General features: G+C 37.2%; 2 protein-coding genes across 8 annotated transcripts in view; both read right to left on the bottom strand.

Annotated features, from left to right (window-relative positions):
• Positions 1-21,641, bottom strand: part of ADRA1A (adrenoceptor alpha 1A) — a 122,185-nt gene that overhangs the window by 58,727 nt on the left and 41,817 nt on the right. The gene's annotated exons all lie outside the window — the stretch shown is intronic.
• Positions 14,807-18,021, bottom strand: LOC100338849 (MOB-like protein phocein). The gene has a single exon (XM_002720735.6). It carries the CDS (start codon positions 17,383-17,385, stop codon positions 16,708-16,710), a length of 678 nt encoding a protein of 225 aa, XP_002720781.2. The 5' UTR covers positions 17,386-18,021; the 3' UTR covers positions 14,807-16,707.

Here is a 21,641-nt window from a genome sequence, read left to right as displayed (position 1 = left end):
TCTGCATTTGTGAAGACAACAATACATGACTTCAAGAAACATGAAGAAGCAAAGAAATACAACACCAGCACAGGAACACAGTAATTTTTCAGCAACTGACATAGAAATGACGATCTGTGAGTTGTCTAACAAGGAATTTAAAATAATCATTTTGAATAAACCCAGAAAGATACAAGAGAACACAGGCAGACAGTTCAATGAAGCCAAGAAATCAATTCACAAATAAAATGGAAGTTTAACAGAGACATAGAAGAGAGAGAGAGAGAGAGAGAGAGGGAGAGAGAGACACCCAGGAGCTGAAGAATATCATGAATTGAATGGAAAGGCAGAAGAAAGCTCCGACAACAGACTTGATCAAGCACAAGAATCTGTGAACTCAAAGGTAATTTGAAATTATACAGTCAAAAAATATTGAAAAATATTGAAAAAGAAAAAAATTAAAATAGATTTATAAAATACCATAAATGGAGGATCCAAAAGAATAGGAAGAGAGAAAGGAAGAGTGAGTGTGTGTGTGTGGGGGGGGGGGGGCTGAAAGAGAAAGGAAAATAAAGCTGATTAAAAGAAATAATGGCTGAATAGTTTCCAGCTCTTTGAAGGTATATGAATGTTCAGGCTTATGAACTTCGAAGGATTGCAGAAAGGATACACATTATATTCAAACTATCAAAAGTAAAAGACAAGGGTAGAATTGTGAAAGCGGCAAGGGAAAAGGAGTTCATTACACAAGGTAAATTCCCTAAGTTTATCAGATTTCCCAAAGAAACCTTGCAGGCCAGGAGAACGTTGAACAATATAGTCAAAGCGCAGAAAGAAAAAAAAATAGAAAAATCGCCAAGCAAGAATACTTTATCAAGCAAGGATGTCCTTCAGAATTTAAGGAGAATTAATAATTTTCCCAAACTAAAGCTATGGGAGTTCATCATCACTAGACCTACCTTTCAAGAAATGCTGAAGATAACCTTTTTTGTTTGTTCTACTTAATACTTTTGGTTGAATACTGTAATCAATACACAATTCTTCTTAAGTGCTGAAACTTAACTGAAAAGTGATCGCTGTTAAACATAAGAGTGGGAATAAGAGAGGGAAAAGATGTACAATTCAGGACATGCTCAAGCTGACTTACCTCAAACGGTAGAGTTAGAAACATACCAGGGGATTCGAATTCAATCCCATCGAGGTGGCATGTACCAATGCCATCTCACTAGTCCCAGTGATCAATTTCTGTTCACAGTTGATCATAATGATAGGACTAAGAACCAAAGGGATCACAGAAACAAGAATAGTGTCTGCAAATACTAGCTGATAGAATCAAAAAGGGAGAGAATGATCCAACATGGGAAGTGAGATATACAGCAGACCCATAGAATGGCAGATGTCTTAAACAGCACTCTGGCCTCATAATCAGCCCTTAAGGCATGCAAATCCGGCTGAAATGCCCATGAGAGTATTTCAGGCATGGAAAGCCAAGACACTCAGGGGGAAAAAAAAAACTAAATGAAAGATCTCCGTGAGTGAGATCCCAGTGGAAAGAATGGGTCATCAAAGAAGGAGGTACCTTTCTCTGAAGGAAGGAGAGAACTTCCACTTTGACCATGGCCTTATCTAAAAATGATCAGAGTCAGTGAACTCAGGGGGCTTCCATAGCCTTGGCAGCTCATGACAAGAGCCTAGGGTGATTACTGATGCCATAAACAAGAGTGTCAATTTGTTAAGTCAACAACAGGAGTCACTGTGCACTTACTCCTCATGTAGGATCTTTGTCCTTAGTGTGCTGTACATTGAGATTTAATGCTATAACTAGTACTCAAACAGTATTTTTCACTTTATGTTTCTGTGTGGAAGCAAACTGTTGAAATCTTTACTTAATGTATGCTAAACTGATCTTCTGTATATAAAGAGAATGGAAAATGAATCTTGATGTGAATGGAAGGGGAGAGGGAGTGGATAAGGGGAGGGTTGTGGGTTGGAGGTACATTACGGGGGGAGGGAAGCCATTGTAATCAATATTCTGCACTTTGGAAATTTATATTCATTAAATAAAAGTTAAAAAAAAAAGAAATGCTGAAGAGATTCTTCAAGTTAAAATGAAAAGATGATGGGGCCAGTGCTGTGGCATAGTGGGTAAAACAGCAGCCTATGACACTGGCATCCCATACGGGTGCTGGTTTGATACTCGGCTGCTCCATTTCCAATCCAGTTCTCTGTTTATGTGCCTAGGAAAGCAGCAGAAGATGGCCCAAGTGCTTGGTCCCTGCACTCATGTGGAAGACCCAGATGAAGCTCCTGGCTCTTGTTCTGCCTGGCCCAGCCCTGGCTGTTGCGGTCATTTGGAGAGAACCAGTGGATGGAGGATACCTCTCTATATCTGTCTCTCCCTCTCTCTCTGTAACTCCGCCTTTCAAATAAATAAAATAAATCTTAAAGAAAAGATGTAAATTAGTAACATGAAAATATAATTCCTGATAAAAGTAAGTATATAGACAAATTCAGAATCTTCTTATGCTGGAATGGGATTATGTAAATCACTATTACTCCATCATAAATATTAAAAGAAAAATTACTGGGTGAGCATTTGGCACTATGACTAGATTGTCACTTGGGAACCCACATCCTATGTCACAGGTCTGGTTTGAGTCCCAGCAGCTCTGCTTTTCATATAGCTTCATGCTAATGCACACCCTGGGAGGCAGCAGATGATGGTTCAAGTATTTGGGTCCCTGTCACCCATGTGGGAGACCCAGAATGAGTTCTGAGCTCCTGACTTTGGCCTGCCCAGCCCTAGCTATTGGTATTTGAGGAATGGACCAGTGGATGGAGGATCTCTCTTCACCTGTCTCTCTGTCTTTCAAATAAAATGCAAATAATCACATAAAATGATTTTAAGAAGGAAAAAAATAACTATAGCTACAGTAATTTTAAAAATTGTTTACTTATTTGATGGTAGTGAAGGAAAGGAGCAAGGGAATAAATGAGTGCAGGAGAGAGAGAGAAAGAGAGAGAAAGAGAGAGAAAGAGAGATTGATCTCATTTGCTGAGTGACTCCTCAAACAGCCACAAAATCTCAGATGTGGCTGGTGCTGGAGTAGAAGCCAGAAATTCAGTCTAGGTTTCCCACATGATTGGCAGATACCCAATTATTTGAATCATTACTGCTGCCTCTCAGGATCTGCATTAACAAGAAGTTGGAGTCAAATCCAGGCACTCAAGTATGGGATGTGATGTCTTAACTGGCATCTTAACTGTGAGACCAAGCACCCATCCTTAACTACCATAATTTGTTAATGGATACACAATATAAAAAGTATAAATTATGGCATTGTAACATAAAATATATGTAGGAGGGGAGACATAAAAGAGTAAAGTTTTTGTATGCGATTGACATTAAATAGTGTTTGCCAATCAACAGTTATTTTAAATATAAATGTATTCAATTCTTCAATAAAAATACATAGAATGTCTAAATGGATTTAAGAAAAACTCAACAAGATTCAACAATATACTGCCTACTAGAGACTCACTTTAGATTTAAAGACATATGTAGGCTGAAAATGAAGTGATGGAAAAAGATATCCCATAAAAGTAGTTACCAAAAGATACTTACACCAGGGGAAGTAGGCTTTAAATAAAAAAACTGTCATAAGAGACAAAAAAGGTCATTATCTTATGATAACAGGATCAATCCATCATGATGATGCAGTTACAAATATGTATGTACACAATATTGGAGCACCTAAATATTTGAATATAAAGCAAATGTTAAAAGAACTGAAGGGAGAAATAGTAATACTCGTATGGGACTTCAATACCTTCCTTTAAATAATGGACAGGTAACAGAGGCAGAAAATCAATGAGGAAACTCTGGACTTGAATTATAATACAGATAAAAAGGATCCAATGGACATATAAATAACATCCAATCCAACAGCAGAAGAAGACATGTTTTTCTTAACTGCATATGCAGCATTCTCCAGAATAGATTATATAAAAGTGTTGGATTAAAAAAAAATCTTAAGAAGAAATCCCAGAAAACTAAAGTATGTGAAAATTAAGAAACATGTTCCTGACTAATCAATTGGAGAAAGATTTCAAGACACATGCAAAAATCTTTTTTATGAACCCAACGAAAATGAAACCCAAAATACCAAATTTATGGGACAAAGCAGTTCTAAGATCGAAGTGTAAAGAAATCAATGTCTACATTGAGAAAAAAATAAAAGATTTAAATATATCATCTAAATTTGTACTTTTTGGAACTAAAAAGCAACAAAGCCCAAAATTAGCAAAGGAAGGAAATAATACAAATTAGAACAGAAATAAATGAAACAGTGACTGGAAAAACAATAGAACAAATCATGAAAAGTAAGAGTTGGTTTTTTGAAAACATAAATACATCCATAAACTTTTAGCTAGTTTAACCAAGAAAAAGAAGATGCAAATAAATAAATTGTAAATGGAAGAGACAGATTATAGCTGATATAATAAAAGAACAAAGGAAACTGAGACAACTATAAAAAGTTATATACTAACAAATAAAACAGCTGAAGAGAAATGGATAAAGTCCTAGGAACATAAACACTATTAAAATTGAATCACACATAAATAGAAAGTCCAATTAGACCAATAATGAATAAGGAGACTGAATAAATAATAAAAATTATTTGACTAAAGAAAGCCCAGGACCTGATGATTTTGTTGGTCATTCTACCAAAGAAAAATTAATTTCAATCCTTCTAAAACTCTTCAAAAAATTTGAAGACAGAACCCTCTCCACTTCATATTACTTGGCCCACATTATCCTGATAGAAAAGTTAGACAAGGACCATCTTAATAGAGTGAAGGATAAAAATATCATATGATCATCTCAATAGAAGCAGAAGAAGCATTCAACAAAATTTGGTATTCCTTAATGATAAAAACTCTCAACGAGTTAGGCTCAGGAGAGATGTATCTCAATATAATAAAAGCCATATATAAAAAGCCCACAGCTAACATCATATTCAATCATGAAAATTTGAAAGTTTTTCCTCTAAGATCAGGAACAAGGTAAGAACACCCACTTTTATTATTTCTGTTCAACTTAGCACTAGAAGTCTGAGCCAGAGCAAGAAAAATAAATAAAATACAACCAAACTGAAAAAGAAGAAGTAAAGTTATCTACATTTGCAGGGGATGTGATCTTGTATTTATAAAACCTAACTCCATGAATAACTTATTAGAACTAATAAGCAAATTCAGTACATTGGCAGGAAACAAAATAAACATTATAAATTCAGTTATGTTACTATATGCTGACAATAAACTATCTGAAAATGAAATTAAGGAAACAATTCCACTTATGGTAGTATCAAAAAGATAAGATACTTAGGTGAAATGCAACCAGGCAGGTGAAAAATCTGTATAATAGAAGCTATAATATGTAAAATAAATTAAAAAAATTCAAATACATGGAAGAATATACAATTTCGATGACTTGGAAAAACAATATTAAAATATGCATACCATCCAAATAGCCTATAGATTTAATGCATTGCATATCAATTACAATGGAATTTTTCACAAAAATAATTTTAAAATTTTCATGGTATTACAGAAACCTCTAAATAGCCAAATCAATCATATGTAAGAAGAACAAAGCTAAAGACATCACAGTTGTTGATTTTTCATTATAATATAAAGTTGCATTGATCAAAATTATATGGAGGTAGATGTTTGGCCTAGCAGTTACAATGCCCACTTTCATATCAGAGTACCTGAGTTGATTCTAAGCTGTAGCTACTGATTCCACTTTTCTTGCTAATGCAGAGCTTGAGTGGTAGCAGGTGACAGCTCAAGTAGTTGGTTCCCTGTCACCCACGTGGGAGACATGGGTTGAGTTCCTGGCTCCTGGCTTTGTCATGACCCAGCCTAGCCACTGCATTTGGGGCATGAACCATATTATGGATTCTCTCTTGCCTATCTGTTTCTCTTTCCCTCCCTCCCTCCCTCCCTCTCCCCCCACTCCCTCTGCTTCTCACTCTCCCTCTCTCATTGTCTCCTTCTTTCTCTCCCTATCTCTAGCTCTATCATTCTCTCAGTCTGTCTCTCAAGTAATCAATATATGAATAAATAAATAAACAAATCACTATGGTGCAGGCATAAAAACAGATAAATAGGCCAGTGAAATACATGAGAGAGCCCAGAAATGAATCCACACATTCGCAATCAATTGACCTTAAAAATGGATGCCAAGAACATATAAGGGAGAAAAGATAATATCTTCAATAAATGGCATTGAGAAAACTGCATTCACATGCAAATAAAATCTCTTCAATAAGTGGTGTTGAGAAACTCTATTCACATGAAGAAAAATTAAATTTTACTCTTATCTCACATCTTATAAAAAATCAATGAAAATGAATTAAAGATGTAAATATTGTACCCCAAACTGTAAAACTACTAAAAGAAAACATAAGGAAAAGGCTTTCTGACATTGGTTTGGAAAATGATATTTTTAAAAAGCACGGCCTACAAAGGCAAAGGAGACAAATGGATTTTCATCAAACTGAAAAGCTTCTATGCAGTAAACATTCAACCTACTGAGGGGGTAACTGACAGAATGGAAGGTATATTTATACACCATATATCTGGTAAGGGCTAAGTATTCAAAATGCATAAGGAACATATGGAACTCAATAGCAAGAAAATAAATAATCTGATATTAAAATGAGCAGGTACCTGAATAGACAATTCTCCAAAGAGGACATAGGACATGAAATGTCACATAAAGGGTGCTCCTCATCATTAATCACCATGAAAACACATATCAAAGCCACAATGAAATATTACTTCCCACCTGTTAAAATAGCTATCATATAAAAGATGAAAGATAATGATAATTGGTGAGGATGTGGAGAAAAAGGAACCTTTCCCTGTTGGTGAGGAAGTAACATGGCAGAGATGCCATGGAAAACAGTCCTCATACAAATTAAAAAGAAAACTACCATGAGATCAGCAATTCCACTTCTGGGTACATTTCCAAGAGAAAGGAAATCGGTATGCTGAAGAAACATCTATGTGCACTCCCACAGTCATTGCAGCATTGTCAGCAGTAGCCACAATCCTGGAACAACCTAAGTACCCATTGACAAATGAATGGATAAAGAAAAAGTGACATATCCATACAAGGAAATATTACTAGTTTTTAAAAAGAGGGAAATCCTACTGTTTGGGACATTGTTGGGTGAACCTGGAGTACATTATTTTAAGGGAAAAAAGCTAAATACAGAAAGACAAATACTTTTTGATTTCATTCATATGCTGAGTCCAAAAAAAAGTCAAATTCATAAAAGCAGAGAATAGAATGGTAGATGTTGGGGCCGGCTTTGGGGTGCCGCAGGTTAAGCTGCTACGGGTGACACAAACATCCCATATGGGTACTGGTTCAAGTCCTGGCTGCTCCACTTCTGATCCAGCTCCTTGCTAGTGAGCCTGGGAAGACAATGAAAGATGGTCTCTGCCCCCATATGTGAGACTCAGAAGAAGCTCCTGGCTCCTGGCTTCAGATCAGCCCAGCTCCAGCCATTGCAGCCATTTGGGGAATGAACTAGTGGATGGAAAAATCTCTCTCTCTCTTTCCGCGCGTGTGTGTGTGTGTGTGTGTGTGTGTGTAAAACTCTGCCTTTCAAAAAAAATAGTAGATTGCTGTTAAAGAAGGGACTAGAGGTAAAGTTTCAGTGTAGCAGGGTGAATAAATTCTGTAGATCTAATGAACATCATGTTAACTATAGTTAATATTGTATTATACACTTGAATTTACTAAGAGTAGATCTTATGTGTTCTCATCACATACATACATGAAAATAACAATGAGGTGGCTTGATTGTGGCAATATTTTTGTAATATATATATCATTGTATACTTCAAATATATACAATTTTTATTTTTCAATTTAGCCTCAGTAATGCCAGGAAACCTCAGCTCTAGGAGTAATTTCTTGACTAAAGATCCTTGACAACCACTGGTTTACAGCTTCCTATCTGCTCAGCTACATGGTACAGTTATTCCTTTCTGTGTAGATTTTTCACCACCTTCTTCTTGCCATACACGAAGCATTTTCTGCTCTATTGCCATCTCACTAATCCATGCATTTGTGGACACTTTCACCCATACGCACAAGCAGTTACCAAAACCTGAACGCTGCACATGTTTAGAAAACAGAATTGGCTTTATTATACGGAGATTTGGGACAACCTAGCTTCTATATGTAATGTGAGCCTAATCCTCTGAGTGTGCCTATTGCTGAGCAGGGGCTGTATCACAGTTTGCTTAATTGTTTACTCACTGAAAAATGTGTGGGTTCTTTCTGGTTTGGGGCTATTATAAATACAGCTGCTATAAATACTCTCTGTAGGTTTTTTGTGTGAGAATAGATTTTTCATTTTTCTGGGATATATGCCCAGAAGTATAATTGCTGGGTTGTATGGTAGTTTAGAATTTTAAGAAATAGAGAAACTTTCCCAAACTATTTGTATCATTTTGCACTGCCGGCATCATGTTATGAGCCATCCAGCAAGGCATGAGTAATTCAGTTTCCCAGAATTCTTGCCAGATTCTGGTGTTGTCACTATTTTTAAATTTTAGCTTCTTGATAGGTGTGTAGTAATGTTTAATTGTGGTTTTAATTTGCACTTCTTTAAAGAGGCAAACATCTTTTTGTGTGCTTATTTGCCATCTATAGTCTTCAGTAAGATGTTTGTTCAAGTCTTTTGCTCAATGTTCTATTGGATTGAATTTTTTAATGTTCAGAGTTCTATACATATTCTAGATTCCAGTCCTTTGTTGGATATACAATTTTCAAATATTTTTTTCTTGTAGATAACTAATCTTTCATCTTCTTAACAGGATTTTTTGCTGAGGAGAGTGTTTTTGTTTTTCAGTTTAGATAAAACCCAATGTATTAATTTTTCCTTTTGTGGATCATGGCTTGATGTCAGTTCTTCACTTGACCTAACTAACAATGTTTTCCTCATTGTCTTAAAAATAAAAAAGTTACATGGGTTTATGTTTTGTATTTATGCTTGAGATCCATTGTTAGTTAATTTTTATACAAGGTGTGATACTTAGGTCAGGTTCAGTTTTACCTGTGGGTGTTCTATTGCTTATGTATGTACTATCTGTTGAACCAGCTGTTTGTCTTCTACTGAACTGCTTTCGTACCTTTCTAGAAAATGTGGGTATATTTCTGGTTCTCTCTTATGTGTCCATCCTTTGCCAATCCACACAACACTGTTACCATATAACAAATCTTGAAATTGAGTGGAGTGATTCTTCTCACTTCAAACTCCTTTCAAATTCTTTTTTAAATTTTTGAGTAGTCTCATGTATAACTATGAAACTATTGCTAAGATTTTTAATTGTTTTATTTGTTTTAAACCTATATCTCACTATTAGAATTGACATCTTTACCATTTTGAGTTCATGAATACAGTGTTTCTCCATTTATTTAGATCTTTGATTATTTCATCAGCATTTTTGTATTGTTCAGCTTACAAATCCTGCACAAACATTGTTAAGTTTGCATCTATTTCTTTTAAAAAAATGTGGTGATAATGCATTTTACTTTTGGTGTTTGTATATTCATGCTAGTTTTTAAATATACAACTGGATTTTGGGTTTATTTAGTATTCTGTGACCTTGAAGAATATACTTATTAACTCTAGATTTTTTAAAAAAATTGATTCTTTGGAATTTACAACATCGATACATCCCCTGAGAAGTAACTGTTTTATTTCTTCATTTTCGATCTGTATGTTTTTCTATCCTTTTCTTGCCTTACTGAACTGTCTACAACTTCAGAAATATGTTGAATAAGAGTAGTGAGAGTGGGCATCCTGGTCTTGCTTCTGATATTACAGGGAAAATGTTTAATCTTTTAGCATCATGTTTAATGATATCTGTAGGTTTGCTGTAGATGTTCTGTATCAGGTTGAGAAAGTTCATCATTTACTCCTAGTTGTCTGAGCATTTTCATGATCACATATTGTATTTTGTCAAACGATTTTTGGTATTAATATTAACATGTAAGTTTTCTTCTTTAGCATGTTAATATGATGAATTACCTTGAGTGATTTTAAACTATTAAACCAGCCTTCATTCTTGGAATAAGACCCACTTGGTAATCACATAGTTATTTTTATATATTACTGAATTCTATTTGTTATTAGTTTGTTAAGGATTTTTGCATTAGATTGATGACTGTACTTTTTCATTTTTGACATCTGGTTTTAGTATCAGGGTGATGTGGCTTCATAATAAATGCAGTAGTGTTCCATTCCCTCTCTCTCTTTTTCTGGAAGAGATCATGTAGGAGTGTTAATTCTTTTGATAGAAGTCTTTATGAAATGCCCAGGCCTGGCAATTTCATTGCTGGCAATTTTAAAGTCTGAATTAAAAGTCTTAATGGCTATGGAACTACTTGAGTGAATTGTGGCAATTTGTACTAATTTCTACTAAGAAGTTAGTCCACTTCACATATGTTGTTAAACTGATGTGTATAGAGTTGCTTCCAGTCTTCCCTTATCCCACTGATACTTAGAGAGTCTGTAAATGTCCTCTGTGTCTTTCCTGATATTAGTTATTTATGCATCCTCTCTTTTTTTTCTTGGCCAGTATTGCTAGATGTTCTTTCCAATTTTATTGATTTTTTTCAGACAACTAAATCTTTATGTTATTTATTTTCTTTTTAAAATTTCAATAATTTCTGCTCTTCTTAAAAAAAAAGTTTTATTTACTTGAAAGTCAGAGAGAGAGGGAGAGAGAAAGAGAGAGAGAGATCTTCTATAATCTGATCTGTAAATATCTGCAACAACTGGGACAGGGCCGGGCTGAGAGCAGGCGCTCTGGATCCCTTCCCCCGCTCTATGTGACAGGGACCCAAGCCTTTGAGCCATCACCTGTTGCCTTCCAGGGTGTACATTAAAGGGAAGCTGGTTTGGAAGTGGAGTGGAGACTTGACCCGAGGTACTTTGACATGTGATGTAGGCTTCCCAAGCAGCATCTTAACTGCTCAGCCAAACCTCAATCCCTCTGCTTGTATTTTTCTATTTCCTTCCTTCTTGCCTTGGGTTTATTTTGCTCTTCTTTTTTTGCAGCTTTAAATGAGTGCCTAGAATGCTTCTTGGATTTTTTTCTGTTTTTGAAAATATTTAGTAGGAAAAATTTCTGTCTCAGCAGTATTTTAGATTTGTCTCACAATTTTAATGTTATAGTTTCATTTTTATTAGATCAATTGTATACTTTTATGGAGAATTCTTTGACTCATGGATTATTTACAAGTGTGTTGTTTAGTTTCAAAGTGTCTGGGTTTTTCCAGTTATCTTTCTATTATTGTTTTATTTGTTGTATTCAATTGTGGTACGATGCTACATGTATATTTTAAATTCTTTTAAATTTTTTCATGTGTGCCTTATGATCCAAGATAAGGCTTATCATAATATATGCTCTATGAGAGCTTGGAAGCATTGTGTATTCTTCTGTTGTTAGGCAGAGTGTTCTACAAATGTAAAATAGTGTTACTGAGTTCTTATATGTACTTACAGATTTTTTATCTAGATGTTCTGTCAGTTGTTGAGAGAGGGATGTTTAAATATCCACACATAACCAAGGATATGCTTACCTCTTTAAGCCTATCCTTGTTTTTTTTTTTATATAATTTCTATTCTTCTTTTTTTTTTATTTGACAGATTTAGACTGTGTGAGAGAGAGAGAGACAGAGAGAAAGGTCTTTCTTCTGTTGGTTCACCCCCCGCAAAATGGTCGCGACAGCCAGAGCTACGCGGATCTGAAGCCAGGAGCCAGGTGCTTTCTCCTGGTCTCCCGTGTGGGTGCAGGGGCCCAAGTTCCTGGGCCATCCTCCAATGCCTTTCCAGGCCACAGCAGAGAGCTGGACTGGAAGAGGAGCTACCGGGACTAGAACACAGTGTCCATATGGGATGCCGGCACCGCAGGCGGAGGATTAACCAAGTGAGCCATGGCGCTGGCCCCATAATTTCTGTTCTATGAAGTCTACTATTTCTGGCATTAATACAAAAAACTCTTGCATTCTTTTTATTCCATCCAAGTGATATACTTTTAACAAAATTTTATTTTCAACCAATATGCATCACTATGTTTGATATGAATTTCTTGAGGAGCATATATAATTGAGTCATACTTTAAAAATTCACTCTTTCAGTCTGTTTTTTAATTCGTGTATTTAGACCATTTAATTACTATAATTATTGATATGTTAGGGGTTAAGTCTTTCTTTTCAATTTTAGTTTTCTGTTTGTGCTTTCACTGTTGTTGTCATTCTCTTTTTTTCCCTCTTGCTTTCCTGAAAGTTGTTTTTGGAAAATCTTTTAGAACTCTAGCTTGATTGATCTAAAATGTTTGTGAGTGTATTTCTTTATATACTCTTTTTTAGTGGCTACTCTATGTAGTGCATCATAGATAATATAGCTTATCAAATTCTATTGGTGTTGACATTTTATGAGTTTAAACAAATTATAGAAACTTTACCTCCCTTTATGTCCTTTTACTCTCCCCTATTTACAATATAATTTTGTCTTAAATACCTCCTCTACATACATTGAGAACCACATTAGATACTGTTATAATTTTTGCTTCAATCATCAGTCATAACTTAGAATATTGAAGAGGACAGGGAAAGTCTATTGTATTTATTCATATTCTTAACATTTTCTTTCTTTCTTTCTTTCTTTCTTTCTTTCTTTCTTTCTTTCTTTCTTTCTTTCTTTCTTTCTTTCTTTCTTTCTTTCTTTCTTTCTTTCTTTCTTTCTTTTTTTCCCTAAGGGTCCTTCTTTTATCATTTTCTTCCTAGACAATTTCCTTCACTTATTTTTTCAGGATTATACTGCTAGTGACAAATTCTGTTGATTTTCCTTCATATGAGAGTGTCTTGATTTTGCCATCACTGCTTAAGGACATTTTCACTAGGTATAGAATTCAGGGTTGACAGTTCTTTTCTTCAGCACTCAAAAAATGTTGTTCTATTTACTTCTGACTCCCATAGTTTCTGATGATATATCTTCTGTCATTTAAATGGTTTCCATCTCACAGGTAATATGTCATTTCTTTCTGGCTGGCCTCAAGAATATTTTTGTCTTTATTACTCTGACTTGGGTTTGTCTTATTTGGGGGTTTCTCAGGTTCCTGAATGTGTTTGTTTATGTCTTTTGTGAAAGTAAGGCAATATCAGCCATTATTTCTTTTTTCAGTGCAAGCTTCTTTCTCCTCTCACTCTGGGACTCCACTGGCTCAAGGTTATATCCTTCACTATCACCCTACAGATCCCTGAAGCTATGTTCATTTTTGTTAATGCTTTCCTCTGTTGTACAGGTTAGATAATTTATTTTTTTCTATCATCCAGTTCACTGGTTCTTTCCTCTATTTCTTCCTACTGTTGAGTCTGTCAAGTTTTAATTTAAAAAGTAGTTATTATAATTTCAATTTTAACATTTCCAATCAGTTTTATTTCATATACTTTATGTTTTTTGCTGAAATATTATTTTTTTGAGTCTTTCTATTGCTTTATTTGTTTAAATCATGTATATGACTCTTTGTTGAAGCATCTCTATGATGGCTTCTTTAAAATCTTTGTCAGGTAATTCTGAATTCTTTTCTCAGAACAGTCATCCTTTGGTAGTTACTGGAGATTGGTTCCAGGATCCAAATATGTGGGATATCAGGCTACTAAATCCAGGATACCAAGTCCATGGATGTTCAAGTCCCTTATATAAAATGACACAGAGTTTGCATATTACCTAGACAATACTCTCAAGTATTTTAAGTTATCTCCAGATTATGTGTGCTACCTAATATAGTGCAAGCACAATATAAGTAATTGTTATGCTTGCATAAAGAATAATGACAGGAAGACAAGAGTCTGTCCATGTTTAGTATAGATGTAATCATCCTTGGCCTAACTACATAGTACATGTCAGCCACAGTGTAATTTTTTAAAAATGTTTTTTGACAAACAGTTCATCGAATATGTGATGTAGGACCTGTGAATATGGAGCACTGATATACTGCCATCAATTGTGTTTTTTCATTCTGTTTGAGATTTTCCTGGTTCCTAATATGATGAGTGATTTTCAGTTGAAGCGTCTACATTTTAAGTATTAGGAGACTCCAGAGCTCAATTAAACTTTCTGTGTTAGCTGGCTTTCTCTGAAACCACCTCTGCAGGGGAAGAGTGGCATACTGCCTCATTATTGTCAGATACTATAGAAACTCAGGTTCCCATTTGGTCTCCATAAACAGTGTTGAAGGGAAGGGCTATCATTACTGTTGGGTGGGGGTGGGATTCCAAGTGCCCACTTGCTCTCTACTGATTGTTCCTGGTTGGGACAGAGGAGGGTACCTCATTACTGCCAGACAGGCATGGAAATTGGAAGCACCCTTTGATCACTTGTTGGGGTTAAGTCCCAGCTCACTACTTTGCCTTCTTTGACACCACCTGGTGGGAGGTTCAGGTACTTCATTACAGCCTGGCAAGTGTAGAAATCAGGTCTAGGCTCCGCACTCAGCCTTTGCTGGCATGAGTGGAGTGGGCTACAATTTTTCTTTTCTGTGGTGCTTCACTGAAGTAGAGCAGTTATTTCCTAAAAGTGTCTTGCTTTTTCTGCTCCTAGCTAGGTTTTCTAGCTAGAGAGTGCAGGCTTAAGCTGGCACCATTTTTGTATGTGCCTGTCTGAGTTTCTGAGTTGTTGGCTTCTTGAGCTCCAACTCTGATAAAATCCAGGGAATTATTCCTGGATAATTTTTTTTTTTTACGAAAAAATATCATTTTATTTCCCCATTAAACACTAAGTCATATTATTCAAAATGTGTTTCAAAATCCTTAGCCAGATAACCAATTCCAGTCACTATTTTAGTTCTAATGTTCACCAAGAAAATAGTCAAGTAACAGAAAGCCATTATGAGAAACCATCAAGAGAGAAGAGCTACATTGCTATCTATAATTTAACTTAGTAGGTTATTCTCTCAATATTCAGCAAGTTTGCTTAAAAATTACTATTCCATTAGTTTATAGTGACATTAAAAAAAAGTATAATTTCAAACTCAACATTCCTTTCACCGTGAACATAAAACTTCTAAAAGATAGCTGTGAGTTGGGGTACAATAAGGACTGTGGCTGCTGGGACAGTACTGTTCAAAGCCAAAACGATTGGCAGCCTTGGAAAGGCATAAACTATATACACACACTCTCAGTATGCTACTATTTCTCATATTTTTTTCTTTGCATACTTGTCTCATAATATGGTATAAATAATTTCTTTGAAGACAATCAAGATGAATACATTTTCATCTTCATTTCAAAATAACTATTTTAAATGAAAAATTTTCTCACATTTGTTAAATATGTCTTAGAGATGAGTTTAAGTATTTTCTTCACTACATGTATAATTTTTCTACCCTATCTTAGTGCCTCATTGCAATCAATTTGGCAATAAGACCTCTCTAGTACTCCATGAAAAACTGCATTCAATAGATTATAAGATCGTTACATCTGCACCCAAATTCTTATATGCTACAACAAAGTCTAAAAAATGTATGGCCATTCATCAACACCCTTGCATCAATTATTGCAAATAACCTCACATATGTATTTAATTCAAATTTTGTGGAGAAAGGGTACAAAATAAATACTACAATATTTCTTCAACTCTATTTAATGCTGCCTAGAGTAAGATGAAAAGATTAATATTACTGAGAGGAAGAATCAAATGGCTTTAAGGTCTGTTTTCCAAGTAGTTAGAAAATTTTCACAAAACAAAGAGCCTATGCCAACACATCTTTCTTGTAGTGTAATATAATTGCTAATATGAGGTAAATCTGTAAGCAATTAATACAAACATGAGTATAAACAGGTATAAGTCACCACTAAGTCACAGTCTGGTGAAAGACTTCTCAGCTAAAGTATCTGGGGACAGGATTATGGGAAGTGTGAAGGGGGTGAACAGATTTCCAGTGGGAATACCTTTTATGTGCCTTATCATTAGCATCAACTTATATGTAACAGTCCACTGTTGTAAAAAGGTATATCCTTTCCAAGTATGCTGGCCTAGAATATACTTTATATAGCATAGTAAGATTATATAAGAATTACTAATGCTTCATTTGCATTTATATTTGGATATACACATAATCATAAATGCATATCAAAAACTATAAACAGAATTTTAAAGTACTTTTATCTCATTTTGGAAAAGTTTACAGTTTATGTTCTATAGAATTTTCTATAATATCTAAATTCAGGGACAAAATGAAAGGAAAACATTACTATCTCTTTAGTAAATGGTTTGTGCAAGACCTCAAGCTTACTCATCTTTTTATATATGGGTTTATTTGATGAGGATTGTAATCCAATGATTGTTTAGCAGCAATTTTACCAAACTGTAAATTCTTTTATTAACAGGCATTATAAACAGATAATACTAATCTTATTTAAAAAACCATGAGTGCCACACCGGTGAATATACAGCTTATGAATAACTTAAAAAGTATTTCCCCTTTTAAAAGGCAACACACAGCATACAAAAACCTAATCTAAACAAAGAAGCTATAATATGGATACATGATTGATGTGTCTAAAATGATATATACAGTACATAATTAACGTTAATTATGTGATCAGTACATTTTTCTGTACGATTCCCTTCATGCTTCACTTTCTCCAGAAACTGAATTCTGAACTTCCTCTTCTAAAATTGGTTCAATCAGGTTATCCTTGGACATCAAATTGTATTTCATCACAAATTTAGTAAACCGATGACACAAAAAGGTTTCATTTTCATATTCATCAAATATCTGCCGGTGATGAAAATAAGCATGTGAAAATATTCTATAAATCCTACGGCATACTGATCCTAGTTTTGCTACAGATGATTCCTTTATGCTAACCCTGCTAGGAAAATATTTATTGCTATTCAGAAGACATGCAGCACCATCAAGCGTGTGTCTAGTATAGTCTATAGCAGGACACTCTTTTGGAGTTTTATGAGCTGCACACAGAAAAATCCACTGTTCAGTTGCTGTCATTTGAGTACAAGTATCTGGATGGCATTCACTCTGAAGTTTGACAGCAAGTCCATTTAGCTCAAGACAGAATTGCCTTAAATGTTCATACTTCCATACACCTTCATCTTGGCCTTCAGGTGGTTCAAGAATTTTATCAATATTGGAGCAATCTGCTCTTATGTTCTGCTGAATATACTGCTGAACAGCAAGTGTACTGTCCATTTCATCCAAGGATTCATCAGGCCAATTATAGAAATCCTGCGCCTTGGTGCCCGGCCTGTTCCGCCTCAACACTGCCGTCCCCTCCGCCATGACCATAGTGCCAGAATCTGGGCGGCTGGAGTCGGTACCCGGATGTAGGGGGACGGCTGCCTGCCTTGGGGGCGGGGCGGAGTGGCGCTCTGGGTCAGCGCGCCAGGGAGGGACGGCCGCCGGCCTGGATCATTCTTTAGATCTCAAGTCCTCTAGTTGATCTTCTTTCTTTCCACTTTCCAAAATCTTCTTTTGTTTACTTTATGTGCAATGGCCAGCGTTTTCAGCTGTGTTACTGAGAGAAATGGGTAAAATAAATCTGCTCCATCTTCCAGAAACACAAGTCGCTAGTCATATTTTGTAAGCATTTTTTGTTGCTATTTCTCCCTCAGGAGTATAGTACAATATGGGAGTCTGGAGAGAAGATTTTGGAGCCAGACTAACTAATATCCACTGTTCTTTGGTTGTATGTGATCTTGGCAAGTGAACAAGTCTCTCCAAGATTTAGCATCTTCATCTGTGAAGCCATGCTTACTTCATAGATTGCTTTGCTAAGCTATCTGGAGGCTAACAGAGATTACACATACAAGTGCTTAGCATATGGCCACTGAGAACTTTGAATGGGGCTAGCATGACTGAGGAAATGAAACTTCTAATTTATTCAACTTCAGTCATTTAAATTTAAATAGCTACAATACTGAACAGTACAGATTTACATTGTTATAAAATGAAGATTATAATAATCCTCAAGATTTTATGAAGAGTTAAAAAAAATCTGGAAAGCCACTTGAAGACACTGTGGCTGCAACCTAAGGTGATATTTGTAGTCCATATAATAACTCAAGAATGCTTTGGAATGGGCCATGAAGGCCATCTCCTCTAACCCCATGAACTACAATTTTTTTTTTGTTACGAGCATGAATAGAACAAACATCAACAAGAAATGAATGAAGTGGGGGAGAATGCAGTCAGGAAGCAAGCAATGTGGCTAGGCTTTCTCCAAAGAGCACACCTCTCTGTGACACACTCATTCAGGCCCTCGGTACAATGTCCACCTTCCACACTCTGACGTCTACTTAGCCCTACCCTGCATGGTAGTGTGATGCTGAGGGCTGGGCATGGGCAGTGACCTTCATCTATTTTCTCCCAGAGCATCACCTCATAGAATTTATTATTGAGATAGGTCCCCAATAGGAATATGCCCTGGCACGAAAACCTATTCCCTGACAAATCATGTCTCTGGTTCCTCTCAGAGGAACTTAGCCAGGGCACGTGAGGAAGGTCCATTGGCTCATTGGATCTATTTGAAGGTCAGGAACTCCATGAAGAAATCCATGAAGAAAAAGATCTTTTCCCTATAGTGGAAAGGGGACAAATGAATGGGTTCTAGGAACTGTTGGCCAGATATTCTCAGGTTGCCTGTGTTCTTGACATAACTGTGCTATCAGGAAACGCTTTACCCTTCTTCCTGTAAAACAAACATTCAAGACTAGATGGCATAAGAACTCAGCAGGATCACAGTTCCATTATTTATACCTGAGATTTGCATGTTTTGTGACTTCCAAAGAACAACCACTCTCTGATGTGTTTTATAATTACAGTCACAGAGATGAGGCACCACAGTTGCAGTTAGAGTATGGCTTGGTCAAAGCACCAGGATAAAAGAAGATGGCAACAGAACAGGAAGTGACATCTTCAAACTCAAGCCTTTGGGTATTGGCCCCATACTTTGTCGCTCTGAGTTCTTTCATAAGAAAGAACTGGAGGCCGGTGCCGCGGCTCAATAGGCTAATCCTCCACCTGCGGTGCTGGCACATCGGGTTCTAGTTCTGGTCGGGGCGCCGGATTGTGTCCCGGTTGCCCCTCTTCCAGGCCAGCTCTCTGCTGTGGCCAAGGAGTGCAGTGGAGGATGGCCCAAGTGCTTGGGTCCTGCACCCCATGGGAGACCAGGAGAAGCACCTGGCTCCTGGCTTCGGATCAGCGTGGTGTGCCGGCTGCAGTGCACTGGCCGCAGTGGCCATTGGAGGGTGAACCAATGGCAAAGGAAGACCTTTCTCTCTGTCTCTCTCTCTCTCTCACACTGTCCACTCTGCCTGTCCAAAGAAGAAGAAGAAGAAGGAGGAGGAGGAGGAGGAGGAGGAGGAGGAGGAGGAGGAGGAGGAAGAGGAGGAGGGACTGGAAAACAGAGCACCTAATAAACAGAACTGCTTCTTTCTCTCTTGCCTTTTTTTAAAATTTATTTGACAGATAGAGTTAGACAGTGAGAAAGAGAGAGACAGAGAGAAAGGTCTTCCTTCTGTTGGTTCACCCCTCAAATGACCTCTACGGCTGGAGCTATGCTGATCTGAAGCCAGGAGCCAAGTGCTTCCTCCTGGTGGATGCAGGGGCCCAAGGACTGGGCCATCCTCCACTGCCTTCCTCCTTCCTGGGCAATAGCAGAGAGCTGGACAGGAAGAGGAGCAGCTGGGACTAGAACCCAGTGCCCATATGGGATGCTGGCGCCTCAGGCAGAGGATTAACCAAGTGATCCATGGCGCCCTTCCCTGTCTCATCTTGTTAAGACCCTCTCTCCCAACACCTGTTGGTTTAGATGTGATAGGAAAAAGAAGAAAAACAGAATAAAAGCGGCCGGAACAGGAAAGGAGAAAGATAGCAAAGATATTTAATGGTTTCCAACTGCTCAGAAAGAAAGGCACTTAGGATTTCGGAGGAGCCATCATCTTTACAGAATCAGGACCGGTGAACTAACTCCAGGATGGAGAAGTGCAGTGACTTAATCCAGATAATATCGATCCCAGAAATTAAGGTGACTAGAGCTCCAGCCCTGCGTTGCTTCTTACCATCTGTGAAACCTTGGCCACGGCAGCCTCTTGGAAGTTCATTTTTCTCATGTCTGAAAAGGAGGTCATGATACTAACACTCTAGGACTATCATGAGGAATAAATGAGATAATGTATGTGACACAAGTGTCCAAAATAAGAGCTCCAAAGTGGAGAAAATGTATTCATTTGGGACAGAACACAGATACCCCATTTCAATCAGGTCTTCTTCCCATTACAATATGCGGCCTCTCTCCTTCCTACTCTCCTCCTTCCAATGCCAGCTCACTCCCTTAAGCCCTCTAATTAGCTAAATAAAGAGTGCAGACAGAGCCTGTGTAAAAAAATGCTCTGTGAGCCAAATAAAATCCCCAGGGAAGAGAAGAAAACCACATGGCCAATTACCATAGCATCATTTCATTTACTCAGAGTGACTAATACTTAGAGACAGTCACTTAAACACTAATCACAGAAGAACAGGTAGAAATCACGTCAAATGAGCCATCTTTATTCTTGCAACAAAAGATATCAAGGCTCTCCAATCCACGGATATGTTTGCTTCTTAATGATCTACAGAAAGAGAGGGTGGTCTCCATTTCTGATCGAACACTGGATTTCAGTTGCATCTGTAGTTGTTAAGCTGGTAGGCAGATCTACAGTGCTGAACTGAGTTACCTGTACCTGCAACAATGTGCCAGCTCCATTCTGTCAGCATTTGACTTTCTGGATTTAAGCATTACATAAAGCAAAGGCGCCTGCATGCTGCAGAGAAAACCTTGACACCCCCAAGTGCTGCTTTGAGTTTGATACACTTTTCAGAGTCTTGGTCTCCACTTCAAGGTTAGGAGGAAGGAAGAGATAGCTCTTAAAGAGCTGGATGGAGACTTTGAGGGCTGCTGTGAGTCATTCTTCTACACTCCCTAGCTTCTTTTCCTCTTTCCTGCTATAGTTTTCTTTCCTGTCTTCTCTCTTCTCCTTCTTGTCTGTAAACATTCTTCCACCCAGCAGTGACATGGGAGATTATGGTTGTGTTACAAAGGTGGGGAGAGCAGGTAGGAAGGAGGATGGATTTCCTTCATTCTTCATTCTGTCATTTCCCACAAAGTGGCCATGTGCATTTGCCTCTGGTAATCCTAGGGTCTCTCACTCCCCCAAGGCCATGTTTGCTTCATCTGCAGACTCTCAGCCATTCTGGTCAGAATTGTTAATCCTACTTCCTTTTTCCTATCTACAAATCCCAGGCCAAGTGCCACCTCCCACAAGAAGTTTTCCTTTGTGCTATGGTTTGGAGGTGGTAGTTTGTGCCCCAAGGGCTACTGTGCTTCCTCTTGGTCCTCAGCGTGGTGATGTGAGAGATGGTGGAACTTTTAAGAGGCAGAACCTAGTGGGTAGTCCTTAGATCACTGGGAGCACTGCCCCCAAAAGGAATTGAGGTAGTTCTTGTGGGACTTGGAGTTAATTGAATGGGTTGTATAAAAGGAGCAAGCCTAGTCCCTCTCCCAG

This window comes from Oryctolagus cuniculus, chromosome 2 (genome assembly GCF_051225735.1).
Source record: "Oryctolagus cuniculus isolate XC-2025 breed Fujian yellow rabbit chromosome 2, ASM5122573v1, whole genome shotgun sequence".
NCBI lineage: Eukaryota > Metazoa > Chordata > Mammalia > Lagomorpha > Leporidae > Oryctolagus > Oryctolagus cuniculus.
This window is presented reverse-complemented; position numbering and strand designations above follow the sequence as displayed.

Coding starts and splice junctions, on each gene's coding strand:
- LOC100338849 (XM_002720735.6), bottom strand. CDS start 17,385: ATGGTCATGGCGGAGGGGACGGCAGTGTTGAGGCGGAACAGGCCGGGC.